At 42.9% G+C, this 19,623-nt stretch overlaps 1 protein-coding gene across 3 annotated transcripts in view; it reads left to right on the top strand.

Moving 5' to 3' along the window:
- Window positions 1-19,623, top strand: part of IKZF2 (IKAROS family zinc finger 2) — a 932,087-nt gene that overhangs the window by 556,700 nt on the left and 355,764 nt on the right. For all 3 annotated transcript variants that reach the window (XM_044075710.1, XM_044075712.1, XM_044075711.1), the window contains exon 5: window positions 5,486-5,653. In XM_044075710.1, coding sequence (XP_043931645.1) covers window positions 5,486-5,653 — 168 coding nt within the window. The remainder of the gene's footprint in view (window positions 1-5,485; window positions 5,654-19,623) is intronic.

Here is a 19,623-nt window from a genome sequence, read left to right as displayed (position 1 = left end):
TGCCTCCTTTGACTAAGGATCCGGCGGATGTCTCTTCCTTGGATGGGTCCGGAGCCGCTGAGCAGGCACCGACTTCCGAAGAAGTTCTTCACACTACCGATACCCGACACAAACCGATGACTTCTTTTGCGTCTTCAGTTCTTTCTGAAACTACTGAGTTTCTAAGGCCCTAGGGTATGAACTATGCCTAAAAAAATGATGACCCAAGCTCAGGCTCCTGCTTCCATGCCTCAATCTCAAATGCTTAAAATGGTTGAAGACCTTATCATGCTTATTAGGGGAAGCCAACCTACCCCTTCCAAAAGAAAAAGTGGCTTGTCCCCAGCAGTTTTATATGACCAGGAGTCCGATGACTCTGGGATTTCTGAATATGAAGACATGCAACCCCTATCTGCTTATGAGGATTCGGATGCAGAGGAATCCATTCTTTCTGCCTCTCCTCCAAAGGATTTTTCATTTGGTGAAACCCTACATACTTTAAGGGAGCATTTCCAATGGGAATATCAGGACTATTCTCAGTCCAAAAGGAGACTCAGGGAATTCTTAGATTTACCACAGCACAGACCTTTAGCCATTCCTCCTGTCTTGGATGTTGTGGATGATGTCTTTATGGAATCCAGTTTGACTCCTGACACCCTTCCTTCTGCTCCCAGAAAACATGACAGGTATTAGAGTCCCTTACTCTCACAAATTCCTTTTCAAAAATCCTACTGGTGACCCAGAGGTCATCTTCCAAGGACCTAAAGGAATAAAAGCAACCACAGCTAAGAATCCCACCCCCTTAGACTGGGATTCTCGAGCTTTAGACAGATGGGGTAAAAAATTATACACCTCTGCACCTCTTGCCGTTGGAGCAGTAAATTGTAAGTTCCACATGCTGAAATACCAGCAACTTACCATGGAACTCCTCAAACATAAAATATCAACCTTTCCTGCTTGTGCAGAAAATAAAGTATTACAGGAGCTTATGCATCCTGCAAGCCAAGTTACTAAACACACCTTGCATTATGGCTTTGACACCCTAGAAGCATCTTGCAGGGCAGCAGTTACTGGTTCTGTACTTAGAAGGTATGTTTGACTTAAGGAATAGACCTTGCCAGACCATGTCAAATCAAAACCATTGGACGCACCATTGAACAAAGATAATTTGTTTGGCACCAAGGCAGAAGAGGTCTTAAAAAAGATGGAGGAAAAAGCTAACTCTAGGCCAACAGTTAAAGACTTCTTACAGGTCCAGCCTCCGAGGTTCAGTAGGCATTGCCCCTCCAAGCACTGGTCCTTTCCAGCCCCCTCCAGGCCAGCTCAGACATGACCTAGGGGAAGCAACCCCCCCCCCCCAGACAGCAGTCCCAGGGAATGCAGAGATCTAAGCAATGGAGTTCCTCCACTTCAAAAACAGGGAGTGCTAAGCCACCCCCTTATGGAAAGAACTCACAATGACTTTACACCTCCACCCCTTACATCTGCCCACCGGCTTGTGCCCCTAGGAGGAAAACTCCTCCTCCCATGCAAACAACTGGGCCTCTATTACCAATGACTGATGGGTTCTCAACATAGTGTCCCAGGGATACAAATTTTATTTCAGCACTCTTCCAGCCCCAAAAGGGTTCCCAGATCTTCCTCCAAACCAGTGGGCAGAGGCCAGAAAACAAGTCCATTCCCTGCTCTTCATGAGGACAATACAGCCTTTTCCTGCAGACCAGATAGGCCAGGGTTTCTATTACAGGCTTTTCCTGGTACCCAGAAAAGAGGGCACCTGGTGCCCAATCCTCAATCTATCAATTCTAAACACCGTCCTGGTGATACCAAAATTCAAAATGCTCACCCTCCAGCAGCTTCTTCCTATGCTTTCCAAGGATGCTTGGTTAGCCACCCTAGACCTAAAAGAGGCCTATCTGCACATCCCAATCAGGGAATCTTGCAGGAAATGTCTACATTTCAGGGCAGGATCTATGCACTTTCAGTTCTCTGCGCTTCCCTTTGGCTTATCCACTGCTCCCAGAGTTTTCACAAAATGCCTGGCTCCAGCCATTGCTTTTTGCAGACAAAGAAATATTCAAATTTACCCCTACTTAGACGACTACCTGATTCAGGCAGACAGTCATGAAAAGCTGTTAAAGCAGCTGACCTTTGTAAAGGACCTACTGACCTCCCTGGGGTATACTGTAAACTAAAAAAAAATCCAAACTAGTCCCCAGTCAAAAAATTGTATTCCTGGGAGCAAGCCTGGACACAGCATCCCAGATAGCATTCCTTATGCCAGAAAAACAAGTCTACATGATAGGCTATTTCTCTCAACTAGCCACCAGAACCCAGTTATCCGCAAGGAAAATCCTGCAAACTCTGGGGTTCATGACCTCCTGCATTTTACTCATTTCATATGCCAGACTGCATATGAGGTAACTGCAATGGTACATAAAAAGCCTTTAGTGTCAACACTCTCAGGACCTGGAAACTATCATACCTATGATACCCTGTCTAAGGAAAGATTTTCTTTGGTGGGCAGCAGCATGCAACCACAACAAGGGTCTTCCCTTCCCTCAACCCTGCGCCACCCAGACCCTCATCATAGATGCATCAGATTATGCCTGTGGTGCACACCTGGACGGCAGATGCATTCAGGGCCATTGGAGCCCAAATCAAATACATCTGCACATCAACCAAAAAGAGATGCTAGCTATTCAGCAATCTCTGACAGCTATCAGACCCCTACTCTCCCCGGCGCCTCTAGTGATCAAAACAGACAACACCACAGTGATGTGGTATATCAATAAGCAGGGAGGAACTCACTCTTATCCTCTCTGCAGGCTCGCTATGACTCTTTGGCACACGGCTTCAGCCATGCAAATTCACCTGCTAGCACAATTCCTGCTAGGCTCCCTAAACTCTCTGGCAGACAACTTAAGCAGAAACCTGCTAGACCCACACAAGTGGCAGCTAGACCACAGAACCTTCAACCTTCTAATCCAGAAATAGGGCATCCCGAAGGTGGACCTCTTTGCCTCCCACAACAATCACCAGCTCAGCAAATTCTGCACCAGGGAACCTCACAGCAAGGCCTGGAAAGTGGATCCCTATCCTTCCAATGGGTAAACTTCACAATCTATGCCTTTCCCCCTCTACCACTAATTTCAACGGTACTGCTCAAAATAAGGGAGGAAAAAGCGAGGGCAATCTTGATTGCCCCAGACTGGCCACGCCAGCACTGGTACCCACTGCTGCGCAGCCGGTCACCCCTACCACCATGGCACCTTCCTCAGATCCCAACATTTCTGACCCAGAAGAATGGAGAATTCATGAATCCATGATTACAGACCCTGAACCTGGCAGCCTGACTTAGTCCCTGACCTCTCCTCCAGCTGCCAGCCTAAGCAAACAAGTCCTGGATGTTATACATGAGGCCAGATGCCCCAGTACTAGAAAATCCTAGGCTGACAAGTGGAAAAGGTATTGCACCTGGATCCAGGCTAAAGGAGCTGAAACAGCACAGCCCTCCTTACCTCTCATCCTGGATTACCTAGCAGACCTACTACACAGGGGCCTATCCTTCTATTAAAATTCATGCCTCTGCCATCTCTGCTCATTACAGCACAGAGCCACCTCTCTTCTTTCACCCTGTCAACAAACAGTTCCTAAGAGGGGCTAACTATTTAAGGCCACACAGAAGACCTCCTACCCCAGCTTGGGACCTTAACTTTGTGTTGGAAAAGCTCACACTAGTCCCCTTTGAGCCTGCAGCTTCAGCTGAGTTAAAATTCCTTTCTTGGAAAACAGCCTTACTTGTGGCCGTCACTTTAGCTAGAAGAGTTTCAGAGCTACAAGCACTCATGGCTGTAGAACTCCATCATTTTCCATGCTGACAGGGTCTCCCTCAGGACTAACCCAACTTTCATGCCTAAAGTGGTGTCCAGTGTGGCTCTCAACCAATCAATTAATTTGCCCACCTTTTTCCCTAACCCACAAATGCAGGGGGGAAAGAATTCTGCATTCTCTAGATGTGCACAGACACCTCAGATTTTACCTGGATAGGACAAATTCTTTTAGGAAAACTGACCAATTGCTAGTCAGCTTTGCAGCAGGGGCAGAGGGCAAGGCCATATCCAAACAATCTCCAAATGGATAGCACACTGCATCCATTTCTGCTACAGACACCACAGGAAACCACCCCTTAAGGGGGTCAGGATGCATTCCACCAGCGCAACCTCCACCTCTGCAGCTTTTCTCAGAGGGGTCCCTACGAGGCACATCCTGGAGGCTGCAACATGAACTTCTGTTCATACCTTCACCAAGCATTTCCACCTTGAAACTGCAGTCTTACAGGGCATCCTAGCCAGCCCCCCAGTCTTCTTGACTGCCTCTACCCTTTTCTTCAACTTTGAGAATCAACCCAAGTGTGATGACTGCAACCGTGAAACACGAAGAACATAGTACAGTTGTGTACACTTACCATAAATGTAGATGTTCGAGTGCATTCACTGTTGCAGTCCTGGTTTCCCACCCTCCATCCCCCTTATCTCTCTCTCGCTGTCTCTTCTCAATCCTTACAGGGAATGTTTGGTATTTACTTTATACTGATGGTGTTCTTTCACCATAACCTAGCTTCCTGTTTGGGGGCTCCTGACAGGGCAAGAAAAACTGATGTAATGCCGTCAGCTGCCTGATTTTATACCACTGACGACCTGACGTCAGTTCTGGAGCAACAGCAACTGACACAGAAATACTAAGCCTCTGGTATTCAGGCCGACTGAGGGCTACCCCTGGCAGGATAACCCAAGTGTGATGACTGCAACAGTGAATACACTCGAACATCTACATTTATGGTGAGTGTACACAACTGTACTTTGCTTATCATATGCTGGACATACAGTAAAATCAAGCAAAACCAGCATGAGTAGGTTTCCACATATTTCAGTAATGGAGGGATTAGCTATTTCAGATGCTTCACTTTTTCTTCCATTTTGTGAGTAAGTGTGGCATATAGGTTCATAGATTAGTACTAAGCTAACTGCCCTTGCGAGCCATTTTAAGCCTAGCCAATTGTCCCTTGTGAGACTCAAACCCTGCACCTTGTGTTTGCAAGGCAAACACCTTAACCATTAGGCCACCCTCCCAACACATTTTTTTTTTTCATTGTGAATTACTCAGGAGTTGATGCTTGAGACACTTTAGATTGCCTAGGCCTACTCTGTGAATAAAAGTGATAGAATTTTTCAATTTGTGGTTAACATTAACAAATATTATCTGCTGTTGCATAAGATTAGAGTTCATTTTAAGATGCATATTCATATTTTTTTAAACTGTGCATTAAATTTTGTAAAAACTGAGAAGTAAATATTTTGATGCTTATTAACTACGTGTAGGTTGATGCATAAACAGAACAAATACCTTTTCATCCTGACTGTGTCTATTTCCCATTGTTTGTTTATTTTTTGTCCTTTGTAATGCAACATGTTATTTCATATTGTTATCTTTGTCTTTCACACAGGTGAACGACCTTTTCATTGCAGTCAGTGTGGTGCCTCATTCACACAGAAAGGGAATCTACTGAGGCATATAAAACTTCATTCGGGAGAGAAACCTTTCAAATGCCCCTTTTGCAGCTATGCCTGTAGGCGGCGGGATGCCCTAACAGGGCATCTCAGGACACACTCGGGTAAGTTGTGGTGCAGGCACACCACTGTTAGCATCTTTCTTTTTGATGGCATGGATTCTAGAGAATATAGTAGCTTTTAAAGGTCCATGCAAGTTAAACAGGTTTTACTAACCCAAACTGAAGAATGATAAAGGTTTGCGATTTTAGTCTGGAAGGGTCTGTATGCATACTGTGAGTGGTTGCTTCCTTTCTGAACATCTTGGTTTCTTTAAGAGCTGTTGTGGGAAATGTGTGCTTATTTTTAAAAGTGTGGAAATAATTGAAGCTTGCATAATTGTTACTTTGACTGCGTTCATATTCATCAACATTTTGAGTATTGTAAGTACAGATGACTGCAGTTTAACTTGTTTTCTTTGGGGAGAATAAATCTAGAAAAGTATGGCCTTACTTTGCAGTATGTATATGTATCTTGTACAGTTTCTGAAATGACGCATGCATTTCATCTATCAGAAAAGCAGAACACAAGACTTTCCTCTTTTCTTGTTGGTGCTGAGAATAGAATAAAGACTGCATGGTTTGAAGAACTAGTGGTGCTTAAAATAGCCAGCAGAAGAGTGGTTTCAGAAATAATTGTTCTGTTATTTACGTAATATTTCCTTTTTGAGAACATACTTTGTAATGTGTAAAAAAAAAAAGGTATCATATTCAGTTCTAGTACTATTCCTTTTACTATGTAATCTGTATTTAAACATAATCTAATGTATTCTGAGAACTAAGACTGCAGAAAGAACAGTTGTCCTGCTCTGGAGTGAGGTTACAAATATTGAGGTTTTAAAGTTTATGAAATCAGTGGCCATTTGGATTTATTTAAGTTGGAATTAGTTTACTTAAATTTACTTTAATGATTTTCTGGTGCAAATCATTGTGTAAACTTTGTATCCACCTTGCATTCTGTTGCATGCACTTTACAGCAGTTGTCTATAGTGCAGCAGAGTGAGGATATTCAGCTCTGCTTTCAAATGCCTGCGATTAATAATGCCTTGTCACATTACTAAAATCCCCTTCTCTCTCTGGAGACTGTAAACAGAGGCCAAATTCCACATAATAACTATGCATAATCCTCAGCGGCAATTTACAGAAATGGGTGGTCATTCTAAGGGTGCCTCCCTTTATGGATCACCAACAAAGTTCCGATAGGAGAGCCTGCAACTCAGAAAACCATGTAGCTGAAGAAATGGCCACTAAAAATGTAGTTTTCAGAGCAGGTTCATTAATTCAGCAGTGACAGCGGATTCACAAAGAGGCATTGTATACATTTTAGTATGAAGAAAATGCCATAAGGACTGTGTCTGCATTAGGGGAGGTTTAGTATGAGAGGTGTCATTTAAAAAACATTGGGAACTTTAAGCAAAGCAAGACATGTGCATTTTGGAAGATATAAGAACTTTAATGGAAGTATAACTGAGGTTTGAATCAAAGATTTCTTAGAGGTATTCAAAAACAGAAGAGGGTCCTGACCATTGCTGAATACTGGAATGAATGAGGAGGTCCATATTTTTGTATGTATTTTGGGATGGAGAGCTTTGTAAGAAAGAAATGATTTCTCCTAATCTGCTAAATTGCTGGCTGTCAATTCAACAAGAAAAGGCATGCTGTTATATTTAGACAATGAAGGCCTAGCTGGGATTTGTCTTTTGGATGACACAGCAGCTTCTTGAAGGGACACAGGTAAAATACCTCCAGAAGTTGAGGCTAGAACAAGGGAAGCCATGTTTGATGAGAACTGAAGGGAGCTGTGAGCATAACCTTGACTGTTAGAGGTCTGACTTTCTAAATGAACCTCTTCACAGGAAATGATGGAAGCGTAGAGGATAGCAAGAAGCCTTTTGTACACAAGGGGATAATTAGGTTAACCCTTGGATGTTATCATCAACCCCCTTTTCCCCATATTTTGTACATGGGTCAGGGTGTCACATTAATTGTTACTTCTCTTAAGTCAGTGCCTTTCTCTCACCTTCTTCAATAATTATACCTGACTGCCACAGACCTTTTCTCTCACATTCCATTTCTTTGTTGGACATCCTTGTTTGTTCTTGCCTTCTTTCTGTCTCTCCTAAATCCTGTTCAGTAGATTCTTTTGCTTTCCTGAACATGTTTCTGAACCATTGTAATGTGTTCTGTTTGACCATCTCGGCAATTGAAAATCCTTTGACTTCTGTTCTGATGTCATTGTTTCACAGTGTGCATCTCATCACTCATCTCAGCACTTCATCTTCATCACTTCTAGCTTCCTTAACTGCTCTGCCTTCACTGCCCAGGTGCCTTTGCCTTAGTGAAAGCACTAGTCCTACCACTGGTTGTGAACGTCTTGCATTGCAGCTTCTTTGGCATTCTTCTGTCACACACTACCCCTGACAAACTGTACTAGTTAGCTGCAGCCCCCAAGATCCTTGCTGTAACCTCCTCATTTAGACTTCCCTCCTCCTCGGCCATCCCTCCCAGATACTTGAAGCTGTTAAACCTTTCCACTATTTTCCTTTAGTTTTTCAGTTTTTAGCTTCCACTGAGTTCCCCATTTGTTGCCATGACAACTGTCTTTTCTGTGCTCAGTTTCATTTTAATTCTGCATTCAGTTCCTCTGTTATTTAATATTCCTCTACAGAGTCTGCTTGTCATGCCACATCATCTACATATAGCAGTTTTGTTGATACGTCCCCACTAAACTGTTTGCTGATGAAATCCATTGCCAGTATGAACAACAGTGGACTCTCATTTAAAGCTAAGACACACACACACACACACACACACACACACACACACACACACACACACACACACACACACACACACACACACACACACACACACACACACACACACACACACTGTCTCTCTTTCTTTCCCTCCCATATACTGTTCATACTTGTGTCATTTGGTCTTTGTACGTAACTTTAACTAATTCTGCCATTGTTTGTGGACATTGAACCATGGCAGGACTGCCCAGATCAGCTTTCTTGAAAGCTTATCATATGCTGTCTCCAACTCTCATATCTAGCATCTTCTCCACCATCTGTCTCTCTACAATCATCAGTTCTTTTGTTATGCATCCTGATGTTAATCCAAATTGCTCATCTCCTGTTTTTCTGTCTTCTATTCTGCATATTTGTTTATCAAACACACACATACAGTTTGACAGGAGGTTGATACGACTTTACTGCCCACAGTTGTGAATCTCTCTTTTGTTCTTGTACACTGGCTCTAGGATTATGCAGTCGTGTGTAATAAGCCTTTCTTCTCCTATGCTTGGGTACTCACAGGAGTTATTTCTCCCCTAACTCACCCAACAATCTCAAGCATATCTATGGTGATGTCATCTGTGCCTGCTGCTTTCCCAGACTTCATTTTCTTTAGTGCTATTTTTCACTTATTCTCCAAGTTCATAGTAAGCTGTGTCTGTGACAGTAATTGGCTGTGGAGTTTTCTTTATTAATAAACTGCTTTAAATACTCCTTCCATCTCCTTGTTGATGCCCTGTGGGAGTGTTGAGCAGGTTGTTGCTGGCATCCCTTATGAAAGGTATCTGATGACTGCCTTCTTTATCTGTCTGTTTTTATCTTGCAACTTGATAACAGATTTTTGTGCTAGCTGCTGAATCACTTTCCAGAAGCTGAAAGAGTACCTCTGATGCCTTCTTTGCTGTTGTGAGTGCCCTCTTTGCCTGTTCTTAGCCAGTTAGTATTCCTTCTTAGCCTGGTCATCGTTTCTGTCTATTACTTTTTTCCTGTACTCTTTTCTTTTTATAACTTCTTGGACTTCTGCACCTCACCAGTATCTTTCCTTATGTACCTTATTTGTATGTCTGGCTTGGCCACATATCTGTTCTGTAGTCTTCATACATTCTTTTGAGATGCTGCCATTCTTCAACTACACCTTTTTTTTCTTCTTCTCATGGTACATGAACCCTAATTATTTCCTTGACCTCTTGTGCTTTTTGCTCCCGTCAGGTCTTCCGCCTAGTATATGTTGGCATTAGAGCCTTCACTGACAGATGCTTGCAGCTGATTGTGGCCACCAGTTGCTTATGCTGTAGGCATAATCTTGTTTCATACTGGGAATGATGTTGACATCTCTGATTTCACCCTAATGCCCTTTCCTTAGTAGAAGAAAGTCTTATCTGGCTTTTGTATTGTTTCTTTTGCTCACCCATGTGTTGGCCACCATAACCTATTTGCCAGACAGAAGTCTAGAATGGCATTTCCTCCTTTATTCCTGTTGCTCCACCCATGTAGTCTCAGGCAGTCCTCCTATCCTGTTCTGATTGTCCCGGCATGAGTATTCGGGTCTCCTATTTTCACCACCAACTAATGCTGTCCTGCTTTATTTAGTAGGTCCTGCAAATGCTGCCTAAGTAACACTCTTTTTCTCAGTATCACAATTCTGCTGTGGGGCATAGGCTGAGATTATGAATACTGCCATATCTTTGCACGAGAGTCTGATTGTCATAAGTTTGTCACTAATTCTGATGACATCCCTCGCTGTCTTTTGAAGCCTGTCCCTCACTAAAATTCCGACAACATTTCTAGTCTTTCTGCATATTGAGTAGTGGACTCAGAATCACAAGCCAAGTGGCTTTGCTGCACTGCCCTTACATCTTGTCTCCTGCATACACAGGATGTTCAGTCTCCTCTTTATCATCAGGTCATTCACCTCTAAGCTGTGTTCTGTCAGTGTACCTATGCTGAGTGCAACAATCCTTAGTTCTTGTTCAGTATGATGACTGACTTTACATCAGGCTTTCACTTAACAGAGCTATCTCAGTAACCTGGACATTGATCTGCCATTAGGTTATTGAACTAAGGCTGCTTGGTTATATGACAGCATACACTGGCCATTAAAGGCACTTAGACTTTAACCACCATTAGCATGGAGCACGTTAGAGTAGGTTGATTCTTCATCCCAGTTGTTACTGGCAAATAACAATGTCCACTTTTGGAGATGTTAGTTTAGATGACGAAATCACCTAGAGCCAATTTTACACCATCTAGTCTCTAGCCCTGACACAGCATGCAGTCTGTGATCCATGTTCTGTTACCTAGAGGATACTGAACATCACAGTTATTGCCTGAAGCAATTGGTCTACTCAGCTCTTCCACACACTAGCTGTGGCCCATAATTCAGTTCAGTTTCAGGTGAGTTTGAGGTGAAAACATCCATCATGTTATTGTGAGGTGAGATGAACTCCATAGAGACATTGGAAGAGCATCCTGATTCCACACAAGTATAGGCTAGAGGTCAGGATCAATCCTGAACCTTTTGCTTGCGAAGTGAAAATCTTAAACATCATGCTAACCCAAGTGTGACAGCCATACTTTCCTCTACTAGATGAGAGATACCAGAAACTCTCCAAAGTGTACTTTTGATTGGAATACAAAGTGGTCAGACTGCAGTTTGCCCTAGTGCCAGGAAAAGTTCCTTGTTGTGGACTGTCTTATATGCCATTAATAAACAATGGCTGAGTCTGTTTGTTAGAATATTAACATCCAATGCAATGCTCTTGATATTAAGAAAACAGTAGGAATGAAGGCCCACTGCCAGACTATCATTGCCACCTAAAAAGTGGGTAAAATTAGTCCTTTGATGATTTACCCCACAATTGCATATTGTCAGTGTATATAGCTATGGCCCCTTGTGTCAGGAAGCCCTGAAAGTCTTACAGCATTTAATAGAACAAAACTCATCTTTAACATATTTATGAGATGTACCTCTCCTGAGATGACCTGGCACCCTGGATGGTTGGCTCATTGCATTATCCCCTCACCCAAGTTAGAACAGGGGTATCCATTATGATTGGTGCATAAGGTGCCTGAATATGAAATACCCTCACTGCTATCAAATCAGTTGCGTCTAGCCACCACTGAGGATGGGACCTACAAGCTTTGGAGGTTTTAATGTTATAGCATATGGAGCCACTGGAATTTGACAGTCTACTGGAGAACTCATGAACAGTCAAGGTTTTGAGGTATCATGTTAATTATTAGTCCCATGAGACCCATTGTCTTCAAACAGAGATCTACGGACACAGAGATGAAAGAATTCGAGCTAATGTATCCTACAGGATCTGTAACTTGTCCTGAAGGAAATTCACTTGATGCTTAGTGGTGACTGGGGTATAGATGATGAAAATAAGAATTTGGAGTAACTGCAAATAGACCTTTGCAAGGTTCAGTTATTCTTGTGAAATGAAACATTCTGAGCAGGTACTGTCTATAATAAATCAGAGCTTCCATGGAGTTAGTAGAAAGGAGCCGATCATCTGTGTAAGAGAACATTTTTATCCTCTGCAGTTTTGATGAGCTGATTCAGCAGGCAAACACCTGATGAACACTGTGCAGGTAGATGTGAGACCAAAGGGTAGAGTCTAGTATTAACAGTGACTGGCTTTGATCTGGAAGTGCAAGCATCTCCTGGATGCCATTATATTTATGTGGAAATATGTGTCTCACAAGCCAGAATAGTATAGCCAGTCCTCCTCTGATAAGCCTGGAAATACTGTCAAAATTACATGAAAGATTTCTTTTGGAGCAAAGGAATTTATGCAACTAAGATCCATTATTGGTCTGAGGGCTTTTGTTTTCATTGGCACCCAAAAGAATGTGGAATAATTTCTTTAGCATTTGTGGTCTGGTGGGACATCATGGAATGACTCTTTTCATTAGTGGCTTAACACATCCTTTATTACCATCTGTTTTGATGGGGTGAGGTGTTAGGCAAGTTTGAGGGTGGGGTTGGATTAGAAATGGAATTGTATATCCTCTGGATACTAGTTTCTTCAACTTTTCCTTTGTTATTTTTTTCCCAGAAGAACAAGCAGAGGAATACATTCCCATCAACCGCCTCCAGAGTTTGAAAGTTGAGCAAATCCATAGTTTTGCTGTTGTCTACCTGTAGGTGAACTATTGCCTCCTGGAGCCTGGTGATTAATCTTGCCTTTCAGACTGTGACTGATGGAAATTAGCTTGGTTGTTTTGCTTCATTCCAGCAATCTCCTTTTTTGTGTGATGTGTGCCAATTCAGAGCCACATCATTTACGGGTTGCTCTGCATTTGAGACAAAGATTACTGAGGGGTGAAATTTCACCACCACAACAATTAAGATTTAAACCTGCTTCTTGATTGTCTTTAGGCACTAGTGGATTCTTTCTAAGCAGGTGACAGCCAGAAGATGGCAGTCTAGATTTGATTACCTTGCTGTCTTCAGCAAAACCAGTAAGGCAAGAGCCAGGTGTGCCAATGAATTCTAGTGCTGGGTCCAATGTCTGAGGCAGCTCCTATTGCTACATTGTAGGTCATGCAGGCAAAGATGTTACTGAGGTTTGTGGCACTTACCGCAGGGGTCAGGAACTTGTCCTTCAGAGACCCTTCTGCCAACTTTCTAACACCTTGTGCATTTCACTGGCCAAGGAGTTTGGAGTTTGCATGTTCTCCCTGTATCTCTGAGGGGTTCCGCCTACCTCTGAAAAACATGCTGTGTGTTTCAAACTCACCGATGAATGGAGATGTGGGCAGCACAGACTCGACGTGGAGCCCTATGGTGAAGAGTTGTGTAGACCAACTGCTTTGGGCATCTACTGTCATGTGCAGTATCCTCAAGATAAGAGAACATGGATCACTGACTGCACGTCGGGGTAGGGCTAGGCACTCAACACAGTGAATCTCTATGATTTAGGTGTTGGGAAGTTGGCATAATTGTTAAGATGCTTACCTTAAAGATAGAAGGTGCAGGGTTTGATTCTCGCATGGGTTAACTGACTAGGCTTTAAATGGCCCATAAGGGCAGTTAGTCTAATACTAATCTATGAACCTATATACTTTTGATTCTAAATGTAATAACTCAAAATCAGAAAAAAAATTATGTAATGCCATATTAAATATATAATTACCATGGATTTCATTGTATTTAGAGTTCAGGGGTTTGGGGGAAAACATCTCACAATTCGGGTACAGGGATATAGGCCACGTACAAAAAGGACATAATTTTAATTTTCTTTTTTAATGAATTGTTCAGTTTTTGGTCAGTATACTTTGTCACATAGTTAAGTAAATTGGATTGTATTTGTTAGGGATTGAATGGTTAAAAGTGTACATTTGATTTTAAAGTTTCTGTTATCTACTAAATTCTGTTTTAACCAAGAATTTAAGTGGAGGTTTTAATGCTGTCTTTAAAACACTGCAGTGTCCACTAATCACTGATGTTCTTTGTGTTTCACTGTTGCAGTCATTACATTTGGGTAATCTGCTGGCAGGTTGCCCTCAGTCGGCCTGATTAACAAAGTCTTGGGTCCTGCGTCGGTTGCTGTCCCTTCTTCCATGATGTCAGGTCATCAGGGGTATGAAACATGCAGCCGACGCCATTACATCAGTCTTTCTTGCCGCGTGGTGCCCGAAGCAGAAGCAGTTCGCAAGTGCCGGTCAGCCGACTCCTGAAATTTTCGTTTTTGAGTTTCAGAACCAAAGTCTTCAACTAAAACCTAAGTACCCCATTGGGGAAACTTTTTCTTGCTACTTACCGATATCAGTAAAAGTTAATAATTGTATTACTTGTGGGAAGCAAATACCTCATAAGGATTTTCATTTGTACTGTATTCCTTGCCTAGGCCCTGACCACGACGTACCTTGCTGTCGGTTTTGTACTGTAATCAGTGCACTATCCATCGTCAGTACATTTTTGCTTCTAAATATTTTGGTTCTCTGTTTAATTATCTAGAAATGACGTTGGTTAGCCATCTGACTACCGGATTACTGAAAAAACGCAAAGAAAAAGATGGAGACAGGCCGTTGAGGTCCAAAACTGCCGACTACGCTTCTCCTAAACCAGTCGCCAGTTCGCCGGTACTCAGTGAGGTGCTTTCGCAGCCCCTGATACCCGCTACTTCTGATTTGCAGTCCTCTACTGAGACCCATTCGGAGTCCGGTATGCCGCGAGATGCTTCACCTATGGAACCCGCAAATGTCTCTACCATCGATGGGTCCGGAGCCGCTGTGCATGCACCGGCTTCTGAGGGTGTATTCAAACCTACATACTTGCATATTAAACCGACTCCACCTTCAATACTAAAGCCTAAATCTCGATCTATGTCTAAAAAACTGACGCCCAGGCCACATTTTCAGACCTCTAAGCCTAAAAAACAAATGATCAAAATGGCTGAAGATTTAATTACTCTAATCAGGGGTAGTCAAACCCCCCCCCCCTTCTAAGAGGCCTAGGGCTGAACTTGACTATGAATCTTCTGATCAGGACTATGTTTCTTCTGACTCTTGTAATGACCTGGATTTGTCCATACCTACTTATGAGGACTCTGATACAGAGGATTCCATTCCCTCTGCTTCTCCCCCTGAGGATTTTTCTTTTGGGGAAACTTTGCATACCTTAAGAGAGCATTTCCACTGGGAATGTCAGGATTTTTCCTGAATCCAAAAAGAGGGATTTCATTCTGCTTCCTCTGCATAGGCCTTTGGCTATACCTCCTGTACTAGATATTGTTGATGTGTTTTTGGAATCCAGTATGGCCCCTGATTCCTTGCCTCCGGCCCCTAGTATCCAGACAGGTACTACAGGGTTCCTGAGTCCCACAAATTCCTTTTCAAAAATCCTGTTGCGGACCCTGAAACCATTTCTCAGGGGCCCAAGGGCATTAAGGCTTCTACTGCTAAAAATCCTACCCCTTCTAATAGAGACTCCAGGGCACTGGATAGATGGGGTAAAAAGGTTTATACTTCTGCAACCTTGGCAATCAGGGCTTTAAACTGTCAATTCCATATGCTAAAATATCAACAGCATATCATGGGACTGCTTAAACAGAAAATGATGTTGATTTCTGACTGTGTGGAAAATAAAGATTTACAGGATTTATTGCATTCAGCTGAACAAGTTGGAAAACGTACTTTGCAATGTGGTTTTGATTCTTTAGAGGCTTCTTGCAGGGCTGCTGTTACTGGGTCTGTGCTTAGAAGGCATGCTTGGCTTAAGGAGCAATCTCTGCCTGATCATGTTAAAGCAAAACTGTTGGATGCTCCTTTGCAGCAGGACCATCTGTTTGGCAATAAGGCTGAAGAAGTTCTAAAAAAAGATGGAAGATAAAGCTAAATCTATGCAAACTGTGAAAGATTTCTTACAAGTACAACCTCTTAGATTTAATAGGCATTGCCTACTAAGAACTGGTCCTTTCCACCTCCTTCCAGAGCCACTCAAGCCAAACACAGACATTCCAAAAGCACCAGGATTCAGTCCCAATGGACTTTCAGAACTAAGCAATGGGGTGCTTCCACTTCCAAATCTGGAAATAACAAGACTCCACCCTACAGTAAATAGTTTCAATGACTTTCCTTTAAAATTGCCAAGCACTTACCTCTTAGATGCCCCTTTAGGGGGGAAACTGGCTCTTCATGCAAAAAACAGATTTCATTTCCACACGTTGCCAACTCCAAATGGGTGGCCAGACCTGCCCCCAAATCAGTGGACAGAGGCTCAGAAACAAGTACTTTCCCTCCTAAACATGGGGGCTATTCAACTAGTACCAGAAGAGGAAAAGGGACAAGGTTTCTATTCCAGACTTTTCCTGGAACCCAGAAAAGACAAATCATGGCGTCTAATTCTGGACCTGTCTATTCTAAACACCTTTCTGGACATTCCAAAATTCAAGATGCTGACTCTTCACCAGTTACTTCCTATGCTAGGCAAGGATGCCTGGTTGGCAACTCTAGATTTAAAAGAGGCTTACCTGCATATCCCAATCAGAGAATCTTGCAGAAGATACCTATGCTTCAAAGCAGGCTACTTGCATTATCAGTTCTCTGCATTGCCCTTTGGCTTGTCTACTACGTCCAGGGTATTCACAAAGTGCCTGGCTCCAGTAATTGCATTTTGGAGGCAAAGAAATATTCAAATATATCCATACCTGGACGATTGTCTAATTCAGGCAGAAAACCAGGCCATTCTTCTAAAACATCTGGCATTTGTAAAAAGGGTTCTAACTTGTCTAGGGTACACCATAAACGAAAAGAAATCACAACTGGTACCCTCTCAAAAAATTACATTCCTGGGTGCAAGCTTGAATACAGCTGCCCAGATGGCTTTCCTTACGCCAGAAAAGCAAATTCATTTGGTGACTTACTTCAAACAGGTGGCCACAAAAACCCTGCTATCTGCAAGACAAATACTGCAAGCCTTGGGGTTCATGGCCTCCTGCATTCTTCTAATTCCATATGCAAGACTGCATATGAGGAAACTTCAGTGGTACTTAAAGAGTTTATGGAGTCAACATTGTCACAGCCTGGAAACAATGATTCCTATTGTACCTTGTCTGCGCCTAGAGTTCCTATGGTGGGCAGAGGCCTACCACCAAAACAAGGGACTGCCATTCACACCACCCCCTGCCACCCAAACCCTAACTACAGATGCATCAGACTATGCATGGGGGGCTCATCTGGCAGGGAAGTGCATTCAGGGCAAATGGAGCACAAATCAAATGCACCTTCATATCAGTCAAAAAGAAATGCTAGCTGTACAGAATGCACTGACAGCCTTCAAGGACTACCTTCAACCAGGACAACTAATGGTAAAGACGGACAACACCACTGTTATGTGGTACATAAACAAGCAGGGAGGTACACATTCCTACCCCCTCTGCAGACTAGCCATGGCATTGTGGAACACGGCCTTGAGCTACCAAGTACAACTACAAGCTCAATTCCTGCCAGGAAAGCTGAATACTCTAGCAGACTTACTAAGCAGAAATCTCATGGACCCACACGAATGGAAACTGGAACCATGGATTTTCAACATGTTGACATGCAAATGGGGGAGCCCAGACATTGATCTTTTTGCCTCACCCCAGTTGGACAAATCTTGCACAAGAACACCTCACAAAAAAGCCTGGAAAGTAGATGCTCTGTCCTTCAGCTGGAAAAACCTATCAGTCTATGTCTTTCTCCCTCTGCCTCTGCTCGCCAAAGTTCTACTAAAAGTCAAACAGGACAAACCAAACATGATTTTGATTGCTCCAGACTGGCCTCGCCAACACTGGTACCCACTCCTGCGCAGTGTGTCGCAAATTTCTCCATGGCACCTGCCTCCTTACTGTCTCAGCAGGAGAACAAAATTCTGCACCCTCAGCTCCAAAAATTGAATCTTGCAGCTTGGCTCATCATTTAAATTCCCCCTTAGCACCCCTCAACAAACCTGTGATGGATGTCATTTTGGAGGCGAGAAGACCTAGTACTAGAAAATCTTATGCTAACAAATGGAAAAGATTCTGTGCCTGGAATCAATCTCAAGGGATGAGCACAGCAACACTCAATTTACCTCAGATTTTGCAATACTTAACTGAGATGCTTCACAAGGGCCTGTCCTTTTCTTCCATAAAAATCCATGCCTCAGCCATTTCAGCTCAGTACAACACAGAACCCCCCCCCTCTTCTCTCATCCTCTGCTAAAGCAGTATCTCAGAGGGGCCAAAAATTTGAGACCTCCCAGGAGGGCTCCAACCCCTGCCTGGGACCTTAACTTTGTATTGAAGAAACTCACTCTGCCTCCTTTCGAGCCAGCTGCTACTGCAGACTTAAAATTTCTTTCCTGGAAAACAGCCTTCCTTTTAGCAATCACTTCAGCTAGAAGGATATCTGAATTACAGGCCCTTATGGCAGTGGAGCCTTTCATCATCTTTCATGCGGACAGGGTGTCACTCAGGACAAATCCATCCTTCATGCCCAAGGTGGTATCCAGTGTGGCTCTTAATCAGTCCATTCATTTGCCAACTTTCTTTCCCAATCCACAGAACAAGGGGGAGCGGATTCTGCATTCATTGGATGTACACAAACAACTTAGATTCTACTTGGACAGGACTAAATCTCAAAGAAAATCTGAACAAGTGCTGGTAGCATTTGCTGCAGGGGCAGAGGGGAAGGCTATTTCAAAACAAACCATTTCTAAATGGATAAGCCATTGCATTCATTTCAGCTATAAGCACCATGGAAAAACCTATCCCCCAGGGGATCAGATCTCATTCCACCAGGGCTGCATCTACTGCTACAGCCTTTCTCAGAGGTGTTCCTACCAGGGATATTCTCGAAGCTGCTACCTGGAGTTCAGTTAATACTTTCACCAAGCATTATCACTTACCTATTTTCTCTAAATCCAGAGCTGGCTTTGCCACTGCTGTTTTGCAGGGCCTTATGGCTGGTCGTAATGCTGTATAAATCCATCCTCCCAACCATAGCTTTGGGAATCTACCCAGATGTAATGACTGCAACATGAAACACGAAGAACATAGTACAGTTGTATACACGTACCATAAATGTAGATGTTCAAGTGTATTCACTGTTGCTGTCCTGGTTACCCTCCCTCCAGCCCCCTGTTTTTCTCTTACTGTACCTCTACTTTCCTTTACTATGCTTAAAAGCCTTTTTCCTGGTGTATTTGCTTTTGTTTGGAGGTATATTTTTGTGTTTTTAATTACTTATATATTTGGCTCCCAATTTGGGGGGCACCTGACATCTGGGGCAAGAAAAACTGATGTAATAACGTCGGCTGCATGTTTTATACCCCTGACGACCTGACGTCATGGAAGAAGGGACAGCAACCGATGCAGGACCCAAGACTTTGTTAATCAGGCCGACTGAGGGCAACCTGCCAGCAGATTACCCAAATGTAATGACTGCAACAGTGAATACACTCGAACATCTACATTTATGGTAAGTGTACACAACTGTACTTTTTCTCTTTTCCATAATCTATACATAAAAAAACAGCATTTTTATAGTTTGTCTTCTTATAATTATACTTCTACATTTCACTCTTTTTTCCTACTTGTTTGTAGAATACTTGTAATTGTTAGCAGAGTGCGTAATTCAGCAGCACCTCTAATGTTGCTTACAACTAATCCCTATATTGATTACATTGTCATTCCTACTGGCGCTCTTAATTTTCTTAAGTAATGGAAGAAATCGTCCTGATTTTCAACCATATTTTTTAAA

This window comes from Protopterus annectens, chromosome 6.part1 (genome assembly GCF_019279795.1).
Source record: "Protopterus annectens isolate FY-2018-M chromosome 6.part1, PAN1.0, whole genome shotgun sequence".
NCBI lineage: Eukaryota > Metazoa > Chordata > Ceratodontiformes > Protopteridae > Protopterus > Protopterus annectens.
This window is presented reverse-complemented; position numbering and strand designations above follow the sequence as displayed.